This window comes from Chamaea fasciata, unplaced genomic scaffold (genome assembly GCF_029207755.1).
Source record: "Chamaea fasciata isolate MVZ Bird 193981 ecotype frontalis unplaced genomic scaffold, bChaFas1.0.hap1 SCAF_5, whole genome shotgun sequence".
Lineage (NCBI taxonomy): Eukaryota > Metazoa > Chordata > Aves > Passeriformes > Sylviidae > Chamaea > Chamaea fasciata.
Window position 1 is genome coordinate 45,397,756 of NW_027094090.1, and position 18,757 is coordinate 45,416,512.

The window sequence follows — 18,757 nt, forward strand, 5'->3', positions numbered from 1 at the left end:
AAGAGACTAAATAATATAGCTCCTGATTATTAAGTTGTCTGAAATTCTTAGGACAAAGCTGGAAGGTGGCCGCCGTCACTAAAAACACTCACCTTTACATTGTGCATACTCATGATGTTACCACAGTCATCCATGTACTGCTTCAGGTCCTTGTCCTATCAAAACACCATCATCATGGTTCAGTAAAATTGTGCACAACAAATTACATGAATATTGCTTATTGTTGGAACTGAAATGATTCATAAAAAAATGAGCTTTCTGCAAAAGATATTAAATTATAAAAACCTCAAAAGCCTGGACACAAATACCCCTGGTTTTCCAGAGGATAGAAATTCCCTTTTTCCAGAAAGCTGCACTGTCTCAGGCAACACTATTTGCCATTGCCTTCACCTTCATCTATGCGAGGCACAGTATTTTATAGAATCGGTATATTCTCCAATTACATTCAAAGTCAGCTATGTCACAACAGAAAAATATCATTGGAACAATAGTGTGATTACCATTTTATACAGGTAACGATTTTGAACAAGTGGACAGTTTGATCAGGCAGACCACCACTATCTGCTACTAATGAAACTCTGAAATGATCACAGAAGTGTTTACTAATTTACATCAATTTAAGAACTGAATACACTGTTCTCATTTTTAGCTGAATGACGGTAAATGCAGGAGAAAACTCAAATAGTCCCAGTATTTTTTTAAAAAGTACAGAATTTTGTTGTGCTTCTGTTTCTCAGAAACAATAAATCAAATGTAAAGCTCACTAATTGTTTAGGCACTTACCAGGTATTCAAAAACAAGAGTCAAAGACTTGTCTGTGTGCACAATATCATGTAATGTAACAATATTTGCATGTTTCAGATCTTTTAATAATGACACTGCAAGAGAGAACAGGAAAAACAAAATAAGTAAGGGCAAAATACATGAGGAGCAAATGCAATTTCTAATTAAGATCATCCATATAACCTATCTGGGTTTTTTTTAGTTAAAAAGCTATTTTTAGGAACATAAAACTCTCACAGATCAAGTTAATAAAGGCATTTAACCAAAACACCAAACATACACTTGAGTAACAAGCTTGTATTTCCTAAACCATGCATTTCAGACAGAAGGAATTCTGTAAAATGTATTTTGAGTCCCTGAAAGTTATTCACTAACAGCAGTATAATTCAGTATTTAATCATCCACTTGTAATACTGCATTTGAGATCACAACCACCCCCCATAAATTAATTAGAAACAAAACTCTGAATATGTCTGGACTATAATTTTCCTCATCAATACTAATAGCAATTTCACTGATGTCCCATGTAGCCTATGTATTTCCAAGTACTGATGGTGCTTTGGTCGAGAAGAAATCCAGAAGTATCTGAAATACTATGAACTCAAAAAAAAAAAAAAGTTACTACCTTCTCTTATGGCTGTGCATGGTGCTCCCTCTTCATGTTCCAGGCGAATTTCTTTCAGAGCTACCAGATTCTCTGTCAATTTACTTCTCCCCTTATAAACTGTGGCATAAGTACCCTAAAAAACGGAAAAAGAAGGGAATTTATAGAAGTTGTTCCTCTATCAAAATGTTAGTTAAATAAGAAAATATTAACTTCTGTCTGAGGATCTAATAGGTTTCATTTTGGATATAAATAGCTTTTACATAATATTCTTTTGACATATGTAAAAGTACAGACATATTATTTTAAGCACAGAACTGAACTCAAAGAAGCCACAAGGGATGTATATGCCTAAGAGCTCAAAAAATTACATGGACTCCTAAATACCACAGAGCTACCAAAGAAGTCAGATCAGGTAGCATTAAGTTCACTAAGTTCACTGCTGGAATCATTTACACTCCTGAAAGTCTTTCTCTGACTATGGATACCTAGCTCGGGTATCTCTAACTATGCTGCAGTTATGTTTCCAAAGGCCGCAGACACATTCTTCCACAACCTCGAAGAAAACATGTAACTCCTCTGGATAGCTTCTTGTCTTCATTATGTATTTTTAGACAGCAAGAGATAAACTCTAGAGGCATATTAAATTAAGACAAAAAATTCTGACAAAAGTCTAGGCAAAACTGACCCCAGCAAATTCCATGAAAAAGCAACAAAGGTACAGAAACTGCCCTAGATCACTGCAGCCCTGTCAGACTCTGCAGAGGGATCTGAACAGGCTGGATCCATGGGCCCTGGACAATTTTATGAGGTTCAACAAGACCGAGCACCAGGTTCTGCACTTGGGTCACAACAAGCCCATGCAGCGCTATGGGCTTGGGGAAGAGTGATTGGGAAGATGATCCGAAGAAAAGGATCTAGGGGTGCTGGCTGACAGCAGCTGAACATGAGCCAGCTGTGCCCTAGTGGCCAGAAAGGCCAATGGCATCCTGGCCTGGATCAGCAACAGTGTGGCCAGCAAGGCCAGGGAAGTGATTGTGCCTCTGTACTCAGCACCTGGGAGGCAACACCCTGAAAGAATCCTGTGCCCAGTTCTGAGCCCCTCACTGCAAGGACACTGAAGTGCTGGAGTGTCCAGGGAAGGGTAATGGAGCTGGTGAAAGGTTTCGAGCACAAGTCTTATGCGGAGAAGTTGAGGGAGCTGGGGGTGTTCAGCCTGAATAAAAGGAAGTTCAGGGGGATCTTACTGCTCTCTACAAATGCCTGAAAGGAGGTTGTAGCCAAGTGGGCATCAGCCTCTTCTCTCTGGTAACAAGTGACAGGACAACAGGAATAGGCTTCAAGTTGCATCAGGCAGACTTAGATTTGATAACAGGAAATTAAAATGTTTTAAATGGAGGACTGACTGTAATATTCACAGCAGAGATGCAGACCAGCCCTGCTTCCTTCTGCAATGTTCACTGCATCCCATTTCAGTGCTCCTTGTCCATTTTTCAACCCCGTTGGTCAATCTTAGCCAAACTGCACAGGAATGACAATTGGCCGCTCCTGAATTCCACTCTTTCTCTGGAAGTCAGAGGCTGACTGGAGGGGGAAAGCTGCTGCCCCCTCCAAGTGTTATGTACTTCACTTGGCAGCACCTGGCTGGCTGCCCAGTTCAGGTGTGCAGGCTTCTTTAACAGACCATGCACAGCTATTGCCTGCACCCTGCAAGCACTGGTCTCCAATACATCATGAATGTTCCAACACCTAAGTCATGGCAAGAGGACACCAGACGTAGTGTTATCATCAAAAATATAGTGTCACCATCAACAGAATGATTTTGTCTATCTGAAAAAACAGCCAGCCTACAGAAGAAGGTCACAACATATTTGCTAAGGGAGTCTTGCTCTTCCTCAGCTCCATGACAGTTTTCCTGCTTTTTTTAAATTTTGCTTATTATTTTTGCATTAACATTTGTGTGGTTGTGACATTGTTACACATGTTGAATACCTTTTGTTTACTGAAAAAGTAAATTCAACAGGTATTTTGAGTGATACGGAAAATTTCAGTTAAACTTACACAAAATTTTACATAGGACAGTGTCATCATTCCAAGAGAAAGCTATACATACCTCTCCAAGCTTTTCTAACTTGATATAGGTTTCCATTTTTCCAAATCCAATTTCTGACTGCAGTGAAAAGAAATGGCAAAATGATCACTAAAACCAAACACTTCATTTGTACATCATTTAACAAACAAGCTAAACTTCATTTCGGAAAATTACCTGAGAATACTTGACTAACATGGCACAATTCCAGTATTTTAAAAACAAATTAGCACATTTTGATACAAATGCATCCCAGCATGCAAACCCAGCGCTCAGCTGTTAGCCAGTCTACTGTGTATCCTGGAGGGATTGTGAGCTGAGTTACATTTAGACCAAAACTTCACTTTAACCTGCCTCCTACTTAGGTTTTCTCCACTCTTCTGATCTGATTACTACTACTGAGATTGTTACAACTTAAGTACAGAAATAACCTCAAACTAGTCCATCCTTTCTTAGCTCAGCATAACCATATGCTACTGCTTTTTTCAAAGTAACCTTACTTGTTTGCTATGTTCAAGATCTCAGCTCCAAGCTTCCTCTTCCATTCTAACTTCTCAATGCCTTTTGGACCAAAACTTCGGCAAGAAAATCCCTAAGCATCATTCCTCAGCAAGCTTCAGTTTTGTCTCAGCAGTTCACATTTCATACCTCTTAATTCCAAATCTTTGTGTATTTTACTTGGATCTATTTATTTGCCTTCTCTTTTTTTGTCACCAACTTAGCTCTTCAACGGAAGCTAGAAGGGTGTGCCTGCCTATGTAACACATTTAGTTATAAACACTGTAAAATCATCACTCTTTTTTCCTGTTCAAATCCACTGCTATTCTCATGTAACACTGTTATCTCTTACGGTTATTTTCTCCTAAGAACACTGTGAATAACACCAAAGCTTCCTATTGCTCCTGCAGTGTAAATAATGCTGAAAGTAAACAGGTAAGTTTGCGAACTCTTGAAGCAATTTACAAAACACATATTGCCTGTTACCCTATCAAACCCCCAAATTCATAAGCTTCATGGGGTTATGCTTCACTGAAAACTGAACACACACTGCAACAAAAGAGCCAGGTTTTATCCCCAGCATCACCCCCTCCTTTCACTTCCAAACTTAGCTCTTCACTGGCTTTTTCTTTCCAATGAACAATCCTTTGACCCTAAGCTGTCTTCAGCACCCAGATCCACGTCACATGCTGATTTGCTCCTAAAATCTGATGGATTTTAAGTTTTCTGCTACTTCATGGTTACACAGGGTAACGTAAATACTGTTGACTGTATTAAGATTTGACAACAGCATAATATGAAGGGAAGAACATAGTTTTCAGAACACATGTATGAAAATACATCTGAACTAAGGGTAAGATCTTGTCTGCAAACATACTTGATATATCTAGGAGAAAAAAACCAGTATAATTACATTAATATAACATTAAGAACAACTTTGCTTTATTAAACTAGTGTTAAAACTGAAATGTTCTATCTGTATAAGGAGACCTTAGCATCACACACATTTAGGAGCTTGTCGAAGACAAACTCTTTATCTCAAAATACAAGCAAAGTTGATATTTGCTACCCTTGTAGCTCCAGTGAGATTTTAAACATACCACTGATATAGGTGCAATGTTAGCAAAATAAATATTATGTTTCCAAAGTGCATTTTGACCTAGCTAAACAAACATATCTTGAAGTGAGTATTAGATGGTATTAGAAAATTAAAAAGACAGGCTGCTTAGTTTATTGGAGAAACTAAGGAAGAACTCATAGCCATTGGTCCTGCTATCACCAGACTGTCTGGAATTTAAAAGCCTGATTTTTAAGAAACCTCAGTGTTTTTCATTAAGATTCATTAACTTATTATCTGTTTAATACAAAAAAACATACAATACTTCCTACATACAGAAGACAGGTATTGTTCAAGACCTGCTTCACAATGCGTTTAAATTTTTGATCACATCTTGGTTCCTTATCACTCCTAACAAAATGTAAGTTTTAAATTTCTCAAACTAAGATCAGTTTCATTTTTAGTTCAAAATAGTTTTTGAACTGTATTCTGCAATATGCATCTATCTTGCCTTACACAGAAACACTGATGCACAGTATTTACAGTCTTTTACTTCTAGTGACTGTGCATACAATACTATACATGTATACACAAAAGGCAATTACTGTAAAAACTAATCTTTTTCTTGTATTTCAAAGAAAAACACAAACCCTACAGTATACCAAGTCCTCACCTGGTACTTTTTATAGCCTTTTCCCTTTGATTCCTATTAAATCTTGAAAAGAGACATGCTTTTGAAGCAGAGCACAATACTCATCTATTTTAAGTAAAAGTCTGCTAGCAGGCTTTTAATAACAATTTAAGAACAATGAGCCTGGGGTTTCTTTTTTTGAAAGCTTAGTTTGAAATCATTGCAAATATATGCCTGCATACCACAGCAGCGCTGGCAGGTTTCATTTTGGACTTTAAAGCCCTTTAAAAAGGAAAGCATTCTAAAAGGCGAAACAAAACAACCTTGTGACAGGAAGCTGATTCCAGGCACACACCACATTCATTAGAGGGCACTGTTTTTCTGTCAGTCTTCTCAGAGGTAAAGAGAAGGGAACTTCAACTGCTCTCAGGGGTCCCCATTAAATAAGCAACAGAATTCAGATTTACTGGAATAATTCCCCCAGCCCCCAAATACTTAACTCCGCTGGCAAGGTTCTACTGAGAAGGTATTTTGCCAGCATCTGAAGAGAGGTTTGGGGGAGTCTCTTCCTCAGTTCCATGCTACAACAGCAACTAAGTGGTGAATGAGCTACAAAATTCCGGCACAAGTATTTAAGCCTGACACATTATCATTACTTTCAGCGCTTCACTCATTTTTTTTTTTAAATATTGTTTTTGAAAAAGGTGGCATGTAGATCAGAGATTTATTAGTCCAGCACACTGATTTTTTTCCTTCAGGATAAAAATGTTCAAACACTGCTTTGTTATAGACATTACTCATAATGAATAAAATGAAGACATTTTACAGTCAATAAACCTACTTCACTATATGCACTTTCATATTTATGTTTCAGTAAATAAGTAATTAAATCAAGAAAACAACTACGTGCCCTTCCTTCATAAACCTATTTGTTTTTTCTCTGTGACAAATTTCTCACCAATGAATTTACTCAGGATGTCAGTAACAGTCTAGCAATTCTTTAAGACCTCAACACTTAAGAACACTGATAGTTGAAACTATGACTGAAACACTAATTTTTTGAAAAATAAGACAATAATGTTTGTTTTTTATTATTCCAGGGATATGCATAATTTATATGTACAAATATCCAAGTTTTCTAGCACTTATGCTCTAATTACAGTATAGGAATTCTCATTCTGTCATCTCTAAGGAAAAGGCTTATTTTTTAAAGTAATCCAATAATCCAAAAAGGTGTAAGTGAATTTATTACTTCATTCATTTAGGAAATCACATGTGCTTAAAAAATGAAAACAAAAAACCCCCACAAAACACCCACTATTGTCTCCATAGAAATTCTGAGAAAGAAGTGTTATCAAATAAAAAAAGAGCAGTGAGGAGGACCTGCCTTCATATTATGCTGCTTTAAGGCCTTCCTGCTAAATCACGAGGGGACCCAGCCTTGACCTAAGACTGTGTGGCCTATTTGCTCAAACAGATCATCCCTGCTCTAAAAAGCAGAAGGATTTAAGTATGTACTTCTGGAGTTGAGTTTAGCCACCGACTTCAATAGGTCAAGACCTTCACTGAGAAAAACTACAGCACCAAGTTAGCAGAAGAAAAATGAAACGAAGTGTGAAGTTCTTAATTGGATTTTGACAAGTACATGCTGATGTTCAGGGATAAGAAGTCCAAGTGGAAATGAAGATGAAATACACCTCTGGAACACAGGCCTTTGAATTAAATGAGAAGACCTGAGAGGTTGGCTAGAAAGGCAGGTGAATTACACTTACTAGGGATGCTCGACGAGAACGCCGACTCATTGGCTGGTCGAAGGGCGGGCTGTTAATCTGCAGCTTCTCCAGGTAGCCATCGGGTATCCTGATGTCAGCAGGCAGGGACAAGCGCTTGTTCAGATCCTGCAGCAAACAATATTAAAAAGAGAAGGGAGAAGTAGAATTCAGAATACCCTAAAACATCTCTTAACATCTGTAGTGTTACTATATAAAACTGAAGCATTTATACAATGAAAAATAATCTCACAGAAATGGTTTTAAAAGCATATTCTCCTCTTGAAACACTTCAACTTGCTTATATAATAGGTTAAAACATTACACCTGTGCAAACATGTTACTCTGACTAGAGGAATGAAATACTAAGATCCAAATAACGACATTGTGCACAAATGCGTTGAGTTTGCTCTAATACTTACAGAGACCTGGAATACCAGAAACTGAGAATTCACAGACTTGTGGATGCATTTCTTTTCATATAACAGTTACTTTAGTATTAGAACAGATCAAAAATATATCAATCTCTTTCTCTTGACTACAAAAAGCTACAAATTTAGTCCATCCTTTCCAGTCTCACAAAACAGAATCACTTCATTATTAGAGCCAACTATTACAAACATTATTACATTTCTTTTATTTATAACTCTTTACTACAGGATCTTTCAAAAATGAAAATGCCATTACATGAAAGCTGTTCTCTCCACAGCAGATTCTGTTTTTACCCAGTAAATTTTTCCAACAATAACATACATTATTTCTAAGATAAGAGGGAAACAAAATCACTTCATCTTTTACCAAATGGGAGGGGGGAAAGAAGATTTTTTGGGGCTGACTGAACATTCTTATTGTTTCTATTTTCAGTTTGGCTTTAATCTCAAACATGCCAAGAAATTAAAATATTAAATATTGTCTTAAAATGGCCAGCCACCATCTCATGAGATAACAGGACATCATAGCCAGACTCACAAAAAAAGGGAAGCAAATTCTGAAACAGCGGGAATTGTTTTTCAGTGTAGCTAGTTTATTCAAGTAAAGAAAGTCATGCTCAACATCAAAGTGTACAATCTGTCTCCAGAGATTCTAAACTGAAGTTAAGGACATCTCTGGAAGCATCACTGTTTTCACACTCTTCTCCAGCACAAGAGGTAACTCTGTATTTCTGCTGGTAGACCTCAGATTTAATCAATACTGACCTGAGGGCAGTAAACCCTTCTTGAAGGTACTCTTTTCTGTCTTACCTATCACCTCCAGCTGAGCATCCTGAGCTAACCCAAATGTTGGCAGCTACATCCCTGTTTGGTTCCCCTCAGGCTTGACCATGTGCTTCTACTCATGTCTGCTGCAGCTTTGAACTATTTCAGCATACTAAATCATCAAGAAACTCTCAGGCGAAGTACATAGCTTCCTGCCAGCTTTGTGCTCCAAACAGGTTCAGTGTAAGGTCAGACAAGCTCACAGCCTGAGCAGGGCAAGAGAGGCACAGCAGGGCAAGCCCGAGAAGTCGGCAGCCAAATTGGCTTAGGCTGACAAAGAACTGGATCATCAGACTTTTCAAGACTTGAGATCTTGGTGAACAACTTGCTAAGCTTTCAGTGATGAGAATGTATTTAAACCATGTATATGCATGACCTGTACACACACCTGGAGCAAAAGCTAAGCAAAAAATACCAGTTAAAGAGATATACTTTGAAAAACCTAAGTAATTTGGGAATTAGTTGAATCTCAGGTAGGACTGAAGTGCTAAAATATATCCTCCTGCATGATTTACATATGCTATTCACTACGGCCACCTGATACAGGCAGAAATTTCTGGAGAGAGGCCAGCAAAGCTCTAATTTCTGGCAGTTGATCCTCCTGTTCTCCTTTTGCTTCTCACACCTCCTTAGGTACAGTCTGTTAGCTTACGCTTTGCTGCCCAACGTGAGCTTCTTTGCACAACTGGAAAAATCAGTGTCTATTTTTTATCTAGTACAGATTTTTTAAATTGTCTTTAAACAAAAAAAGCGCTGTTCACAGAATGGCAGCTTTGACCACCATTTTGAAGCTAAATTAAGAGAAAACCAAAAGTATGACTCCATTCTGGCATACTTTCTAGTTTATTAACTCGTTTTCAACTTGCATATTTTAATTTTTTTAAAACATTGGCAACTGTAAAACTGTGTGGTTTTTTGGAGAATGGTAGATCCAAAAAATTGTAACAGGACCTACAAGTGTTCCCCAGAGTAGAACAGTATTTTCCACCACAGTATCTTCTTCCTTCTTGTTGCCAGGCTCTGCTAATACCTCTCTCCTACTGAAAAGGGTTTCTGACTATGAAAAAAAATTATTTCATCCTATAATTTATTGCATTCTTCAGAAAAATCTGGTAGCTGTTCACAACAGTTGAGCACAAAAGAAGGCACGCCATGATGACTTAAAGGAGCTTTGACATCTCACTGCAGAGTAAAACCACGAAACTGCTGGAACAAGACAGGGATGACAGGAAAAAGATCAGCATCAGTCTCTACTTCACCTTCCTAATGTAATCCCAGATCAACACTGGACCAATATACTGGCTTTTTTCTTTTTCTGATGGCTCAAGAACAATTTGACAAATGCCAAAAGAACAAAAGAAAAGATCAATGAGCTGAGTTTTTCAAAGTGACTTCCTGAACACAACAGATACCACCACTATCCTATAAACACCGTAACAAAATAGCTTTTTCCTACTCTTACTGTTATTAACTCTTGTGGCACAGAAACCTGTTGAGTAGTGCTCTCACTGTCCCCATAGTCCTTGTTTAACAAGTGTGTTTATAGGGATTTTAACAGAAAATGTTTATAGGGATATTAAAGATATGGACCTCAACTCAAAGGCCTCAAGAAATACTGACCTGATTGTACCCCAAGGCTCTCCATATGCATGTTCTCTCCCCTCACAGCACTCATAGTTGGCACAGCTGAAGTGCTGCTTCAAACCCACCTCCCATGAAGCATTCCCAAGCATACAAAGTTGATGGGTATATAAGAAGGAAGCAAAGGCAGCCTTCAGGCTGCAACGGCAATTTTCAAACTATGCCATGAAGTGTGCATTGTGCCTGCCATCAGTAAACATGCACCTTTTCACAGAGAGGGCAAGGGAAACAAAGCAAGTCTTAAGATTCTACACAGGCAGAAAGAATCCATAACTTTGAAGCCCAGCCACCATAGAAACAAGACAAAAATATTTTAGGCACAGAAAATATGATAATGGGAGGTAGATGTAATTTTACTACAGAATTCCTATTCCTTCATTCTCAAAACGTCTGCCTATGCCATTTTTGCAATAGGCCCCATGGCTTTACTTCAGAGATTCATGTGATATCCTCAGTTCTAAACCAAGACCTTAAGCTGTAAATTTACATTTGGTGCTCCACAGTAGGTAGTATATCTTACTGCTGCAAAGGCCAAAATCTGCTCCAATTTGGCTAACACCTCCCAAAATCCACTTTTACATAAAAAAACAACCGTCATCTCCATCCCCTGCAATGTCTTTCTTTAAAAAAACCCTGATCAACACACCACAACCTGAAGGGAAAACTCTAAAATTAGAATACCTGATGTTAGTAACATTTCTTTCTCTACATTTGTAATGTAGTAGACAATACATTACAGTAATAGCTCTTCTTCTCCCCTCAGGAAAAAAAAAAGGTATTAAGTGCTGAAAGCTTCATTTTTTGCAATATTATAAATAAAATCAAAACAGTATCCATTCTCCTTAACTTCCTTGAGCTGAAGAAAGGTTCTTTTCTGTGAGAAAACCATAATGATTTAATGGAAACTGCAGTAAGTATTTTATAGATTTTTCCTCCTAATGATTTCCACTACTAGACTTCCAAAACTCATGCTTATTTGGCTATTTAGAATGTCAACCAAGCCAAGACTTCCTTTTTAAAACCATACATTAAAACTGTTACCTAAATTGTTCTGACACTGGCCAGAAACCTTTTATGACACCAATATTTGAAAGATCATAGAATTATATATAATAAGTCTTCTATTACAATTTTCCTTTACCTAACTCCCTAAAATAGACAAAATTGAAGAAAGTAATTTAGACTACAAACCCAAATACCTGAAAGAAGGAAATTATTATGTTGTTCGTATTTGTCTGTGCCACCTTAATTCCTCCCAGTTTTTCCATTAATTGAAGCAACCCCCTCTTGGGAAAAGCAAGCAATTATAATTAAATGCTATACAGTAACATGAAAGGGGATTCATTAGATGTGCATGAAAGGAATAAGCACAACGTTTCCTAGTGGCTGAATAGAAAACCTGGAAACTAAAATTACATCAGTCTGACACAGTTGAAAAACCCATTTAATTTAACCGAGATAATGTTAAAAGAAAAGCAAGAACCTACCACACACCTACCAATTCTGAGCCTTAAGAGTTCAAGACCAAGCAGTCTGCTGACACCTGAGCAGCTTGGTCATCTGATGGCAGCAGGACACTTGTTCTCCCACTGTGGGCTGACCCTAGTGGAGCGCTCACTCTCTGCTCCCACAAAATGCAGAGAAGACTGAAGGATGGTGAGGACACTTGTGGGTGTAGGTTACAGCAGTTGAATAGGGAAAGCAAAAGCTGCATGCCCTAGCAGAATGGGAAAAGGAACTGATTCACAGCTTCCTATCAGCACGCAGGTGTCCAACTGATTACCGGAAAGCTGGGCTTCAGCACGCACGTGGCTCAAGAAGTGGAAGACAAATGCCGTAGCCACAAATGTCCTCCTTCCTCCCCCCTGCTTCAGCTTTTATTGCCGAGTGCCATGCCAGATGGCACAAAATAGCCCTTTGGCCAGCTGGGTCAGCTGTCAAGCTTAGGGGAATCAACCTGTTTCCCTGCTGGTGCTGACCAGCCTTCACAGCCAGTCTGGCCTTGGTGTAGGAAGCCTGGACCTGCTCGTTAGATACAATTGCAATCTCTGCTCCCTCTGCTGCTCCAGCAGCCATTCCACTGCAATCCTACTATTGCTGCTTTACCAGCAGCAAAACCTGCTCTTCTAAACCACAGGGCTTGCTGTTGTTTTGGTGCAACACCAGGCTGCAGGGGCAGCAACAGTAAGAAACAGATTTTTAAGAATTTCTAATTGTCTTAAACCTCCATGAAGCAATAAGAGACTTTCTGGACAGAGGACTTGGTTCACACTTATTTCAATGACCAATAGAATATAATGACCTGTTAGCATTTCCCATAGGAAACAAAAACCTAAAAAACTTAAACCAAGATATAAAATCTCATGCTACAATGCTGTTTAAAGAAGTCATAAGGAAACATGTAAAATTAACGGCAGGACTGAATTCTCCCTATGCTCTTTGAGACTGTCAACACTACAGAGCTAAATGTCATTTTCTTAACACTAATTTTGCATCCCTTTATAAATCTTCTAAATTTTTAAAGGTAGTAAATTAGAGCAATTCCCTATGTTATTTTATACATCCTTTTTTAAACATAACAGATGTGGAAGTGGTCTACACAGACCTTCAACTATGAGAGAGAATCTGGGTACATTTCTTTATAACTCTTAAAAAGCAAGAGTTTACTGGAATGCAAAACCCTAGCTTTTAGGGGCAACAAAGTACTTCAGGTAAAAAACCAATCTTTTAGAGAATTGAAACGATATTACTTTCTTGTATATCACTTAAGATTTATTTTTCCAAACGAGGTCTAATTTATGAAAAAGCTTTTGTAAATTCATAGCATTTCCTAGTTAATTCTTTTATATTTTTGTATAATACATAATTATTTTATATCTTTAGGGTCAACTTGCAACGAAATATATCAGTATTCAATAAATGTGGTACTTCAAATGATCAAATGCCTATGGCTAACTGTATGTTATTTAATGAGCTATTTTTTGATCCAGATCCAGATTATACTCTGGAGAACATATTCAGCCACCATTTGATTTGTCAGGGGAACTGGAATGCTTGTGGCATTTTCCTCCTCCTTCTACAACTTAAAAACACATTTTCTATCCTCATATGCAATGCTTATTCTCAGTTTTGCTTTACTACTGGTATTACTGGCAGAGAAATGCATCTATTTTTATAATTTGTCTGAAATGAGTTTCACATTTGTCCTACTCTGCTTCACGGCAGATGTAAGTATTTGTGACACTAATATCACTTGTTTTCTGATGAGAAAAACTACCTTAGCTTGTGCTTATCTTTATCATCTATTTTTAATGCCAGGTACAGCAAATGCTCTAAGAAAAGCTACATTTTGTCCAGCCTTTTCTTTCATCTGTCTAACATCCAACTGTGTTGCTGTAACTTGATGTGGAGGTTCTGTCTACTACTGACTACTTACACTTGGGTACAGGAAAAGGAGGCAGGAATTCCCGCTTAAATTCTGCAGGTTCTGTGAGCTGAGGAATTTGACATTTTACGTAAACAAACCTGTCTTCTAAATGAAAAATAAACAAACAAAATACAATCCTGCCCCCAAACTTGGCTTGTTTTTCACACGTATAAGTAAACCCCCAAAATCCTAACTTTTTGAATTTCATTACCTCCGGTCCCCTTCTGGATAGCCCATGATACTATTGCAAACATCAGCTTCTTCACTTGCCACCCACAGGAAATCATTCACAAGACTTTAATACTAGAATTTTGTTACCATATTCTGTTTTTCACCTCTATCAACTTTTTCCTTAGCTACCTATCTTTTGCTCATCTCCTATTTGCATAATACAAACTTACCAGCTATTCCTTTTTATAATTGCCTGACTTGATTCATTTAATACAACATAGTGGCACATTGTGACACTTTTCAGAAAGTCTCATTCCTGACCAACAGGTAATTTTCCTCCACTTCAACCCTGTCAATAAAGTACATTGTTTTACAGAATAAACCTTTTTATTTGTGAAAAGAACACTGTTAACTTTTCCCACTTTAAATCAGGTATTATAACAAAAAAAGATAGGTTTTCTTAACTCACCTTTTTTTCTGGCCAAGATGCTCTACACACTTCAGTTAATTTCACTGAAGTTGATAAAAATGATTCTAACTCAGGATAGACAACGTTTGAACTCTACATGTTAAAAATGCTCTAAAAAGCAGCAACTTAAAACATTCACATTTTTAGTCTGTCTTCTGTCAACTCGAGTCATCAAGTCTTTGACTTACATAGCACATTTAGACAATAAATGCTAATATTTATGGTGAAACTGAAAAAACATCATTAAACACAAAAAATACGTAACAAGAAAATTGCCCTAGGGAAGGATTTGTTGAGGTCTTCCAAGTCCAATTTTAATTACACTACAAAAAACAAAAACGAAAACCAGATTACTTTTATTTTTAACCTGTAACAAATGTGCCAATTTGTAGAGTGCTCCTTTCTTGCTCCAAGAGTAAGTCTCTCTTGCACCTACTGGATTACAAGTGCTGCTAATCTTTGAACTGATAGGCCATTTATGCTAAGTGCTATCACACTCAAAACTGCAACTGCAGCAAGAGAAGGGAGATTTGTGCTTCTTGTCAGAAAAAACTTGAAGGGAAAACCCTGATAAACATCAGCCTCAGTTCACTCTTATTGAATGTTTCATTTAGCAAACCTAGCAGCTGAGTATCTCCAAAGCCAGTATTTCATTGCCTGTGGCCAGATGTTCCAATTGCTTTGGGAGGAGAAAGGGTTGGGTGTAAGAAAGTCTGTTAACTACCCCTTCCAAACAAAGGAACTAATTATCCACTGATACAAGGTTAGGAGCCAGGGGGGGTAGGAAGCTGCCTCTGTCAGTGGATGACACAAACTATACTGTCAAGCTACATTGTTATACACCAATCCTTATTGGTGTATAATGATGTAGCTTGGCAGTATAGTCTGTGTCATCCTTATTTGCCTATTCCATTTATTGGTGAGTTACATTTCCAGACCAACCATTACTTAAGGTATGCACTCACTATATGGCAACAGACAACTTGCTGGTCACCTCTCCCTTAAACTTTAGTTTATCTTTTAAGAGCTGATTCTGCTAAATTCCATCCATGAAATTTTCTTACAGCCTCACAAAGAAAAAAGAATTGTTCTTCTAATTGTTCTTCTATGTCAGACATCAGTCTGATGGCCCAAACAATCCACTATGAATCAAATGAAAATGCTTTTGTGCAAGCATTGGTCGGAATTAGCCTTCTCACCAGCTTTAGTGAGCACCACTGAGACATCCCAGCTGCAACCACAGGCTGTTCACTAGTAAGTCGTGCTTTTGTTCACTGGAGAATGCTTAATGACATCTAAAATACTGCATCATATAACCCTTTATGCAACACAGTTCAACTTCATTACATGCTTACTGTAAAAGAACCTCCAAAACCAACCAAATTTTTACACTACTCCTTCCTAGCATATTTTAACTATGTGTGTATTATGTGCTACCTCACGATACACAAAGCAAACAAGTTAATTTTAAGACCTTAGCTTGTGCTGGTAAGAATTTAAACATTCTAATATACAACTTTTAAGCATGTACTTACTGTATCATTTTAGTATCAGATACCATGTAGAGTATTTTTCTGAAGGTTGCCTTAACAAATTTCAGTGCATTTCTGTCAAATGACAGCACTGGATCCTCTACAGAACTGAAGCCAACTGGATACTCTACAGAAGTATGACATACAAGACTGCTAGAGACAAAAGTAAATATAATTTAAAAAGAACCCCAAACCAGAGAACATATTTGTAAAAAACCTGTTATTTGGTTACAGCTCTGTAGACCTTTAAGGTCTTGAAGAAAAACACCAGCATACAGAAGCACCAAAAGAAACCTACAGCATCCTTGCAGCACACTATTTTAATACCTTTATAAATAGGCTTCAATTACTGTAACCAAAAAGACTATTTTAACAGCTGGGATGAGTTATCTATACCAGTCTTCCTTATATATATATAAAGCCATCATCATTCCCCCACACAACTGACAGGTTTAGCTATAATTTCATTATGATGCATAAAGTGCATTTCTTTTCTGCCTTGGCAGCATGATTTATATCTGAATATTTCAGTCTTCCTTTATACTTGAATGTTGTTATTGTTACTATTTAACTGAAATCATCAAATCACACTTATGCAGTTACTATTCTGCTAAATTTGAGGAAAGGGTCATCAAAGAACCTTCTCCGTTAGCAGCAATAATGAAAATACAATCTTAAGACACATCTAACAAAGGATCACTGCTAGATCTCACACCACACATCTGCGCTGATTTTCAGCCAGTCTGTTGAAATGCAACACAGTTTAAGAAAGTGTCAATTTTGAGCACTGAATCAAGAGGCTTTTTCACATTTGGGACAGAATTAACCCAAATATGGTGGAATTCATTCATCAATTAAATCAAAAGGTTCTTTTCCAAATAGGCTAATCGAGTACAGAAAGTACTTCCAGGGATTTTATCTTGAGATTGAGCCCACAGGCCATTTCAGACTCAGAAGAAATACCACTGACCACAGACAGTGCATGTTCTCTTCCTCTTGCCCAACATAAACACAGTTTGTCAGATTGGATTTTGACATGCCAGACAAAGACAAGGAGCCAAATGTAATCAGTGAAATACTATTATTACAAATTTTAGGGTTAAATCTCTGGTTTGGGACTAGGTGTTACACTTTCCCAGCACATCTACTATCATCAATCAACAAAGCAAGGACTTTACTGCCAGTAGCTGAAGAATGTTATTGCAAATATCTACAGTAGTTATGGCTCTCAAACAAAAATGTAAGATAAACATAAATAATAGAAAAATTAAAGGCATAGAATCCAGCATTGCAAGCAGATATCTTTGGTTTTATTTACTTTAGCAGCATGAAAAACTTAAAAATGTGCTAAGCATCTTTTCAGTAGTATTTGCAACAATTAGTATTTTTGAAAGCACAAAATTAGAATTACAGGACAATAGGTTTCTTTTAGCAGGCAAAAGTATGAATTTCGAACACTTTCTTTTACAAAATAGTAAATTTTGTAAAATAAATAGAGAGAATTTTCATTTCATGGCTATGCTGCTTAGGCTACCAACTAGCTGAAAAAGCCCTGCTTTTTCACACATTTTTCAAAAAACCACAGGCTGCTATTTTATTTACTTCATCTCTCCCATTAGTTTTAAAGAAAAAGGTTTGAAGTGTTCTGCATAAACACAGTGTTCACAAACTCCATTCCAGGAGCTTCTATTCACAACCAATGAAACCGAAACAAAACAAATACATGTGTCATAAAAACCAGTTTTAAAAAATATGTGAAAGAAGAAATGAAAATCCAATGCGAGACATTAACTTTCAGCAAGTATATAAATACACAGGGAATTAGTGACAGATTGTGCTAGAAACGCTTGAAAATTCTTCTGGTTTTCTTTGGTTGGTTTCTTGCTTTTGTTTTGGGTTGGTTTTTTTTTTGTTTGGTTTTGGTTTTCATTATTACTTTATTGCATAAGAAAGCTTGTCAGGAAGTGAACTTAAAGAATATAAGGAAGAATATGAAAAATATTAACAACCATAAAAATATGTCTGATTTTGTTTGCCTACTAAATTATCACCTATCAAGATACCACTTTGTAGCATTAGCCTCAATACAAACCCTGCTGAAATTCAGGGCCTATGGCTGTTTGACTCAGTGGAAGGTGCTGGGCAGGAACAGAAACTAATAAAGCAAGCTCTGCCTCACTCACTACTACACCTTCCTGATTTTTAAACATGGATTTCTGTACATTTTCATCAGTTTCTGTAACACAGTAGCAAGAGAAACTGCACCGAAAGAAAAAAGGTAGCATAGGTTACCAGCTTGTAAGGAAAAGGAGGCAAAGAGGAAGGAAAAAGAGAAACAGAACACACCACTGCAAAACCGTAAACTTGGACCTTTAAAACAGCAATAATAATTACTAACGCTGGCATTTACATCAACAACGCTTTAAGTGCCAAAAGGTAAGTCCCATGAAAAAAGTGGCTAATTAAAAATAAACCAACTTCTTGAATATGAAAATGGGAAATCTGACCTTTCTAGACAAAAGTGTGGCTGGAGTATAGGGTATGAAACTGCATCCCATTACTGACTTCTCATCTGATGCATTTCTGTGACTACGAGAGAGCTGTTTTATAGATGACTGAACACATCCAATGTGGTGATACTAGACTACTCTTAAATAGAACTTAAAGGAAATCCAAGTCATCAAGACACAAACCCAAAAAAAGCATATATTCCATCCTTACAGAAAGAACATTGTTTAGTGCAGTTACTTTTCTAAAGGAGCTTTTTTAAGTGGAATGCAAGAACTTCAGCACCAAAATGACAAAGGTTCCCAACAGAAAGGCAAAAAAA

At 37.3% G+C, this 18,757-nt stretch overlaps 1 protein-coding gene across 2 annotated transcripts in view; it reads right to left on the reverse strand.

Moving 5' to 3' along the window:
* CDK17 (cyclin dependent kinase 17) overlaps positions 1-18,757 on the reverse strand; it is a 90,866-nt gene that overhangs the window by 9,337 nt on the left and 62,772 nt on the right. For both annotated transcript variants that reach the window (XM_066183416.1, XM_066183415.1), the window contains 5 exons: positions 7,435-7,560; positions 3,501-3,557; positions 1,409-1,523; positions 784-878; positions 93-155 (listed from right to left, as the gene is read on the reverse strand). In XM_066183416.1, coding sequence (XP_066039513.1) covers positions 93-155; positions 784-878; positions 1,409-1,523; positions 3,501-3,557; positions 7,435-7,560 — 456 coding nt within the window. The remainder of the gene's footprint in view (positions 1-92; positions 156-783; positions 879-1,408; positions 1,524-3,500; positions 3,558-7,434; positions 7,561-18,757) is intronic.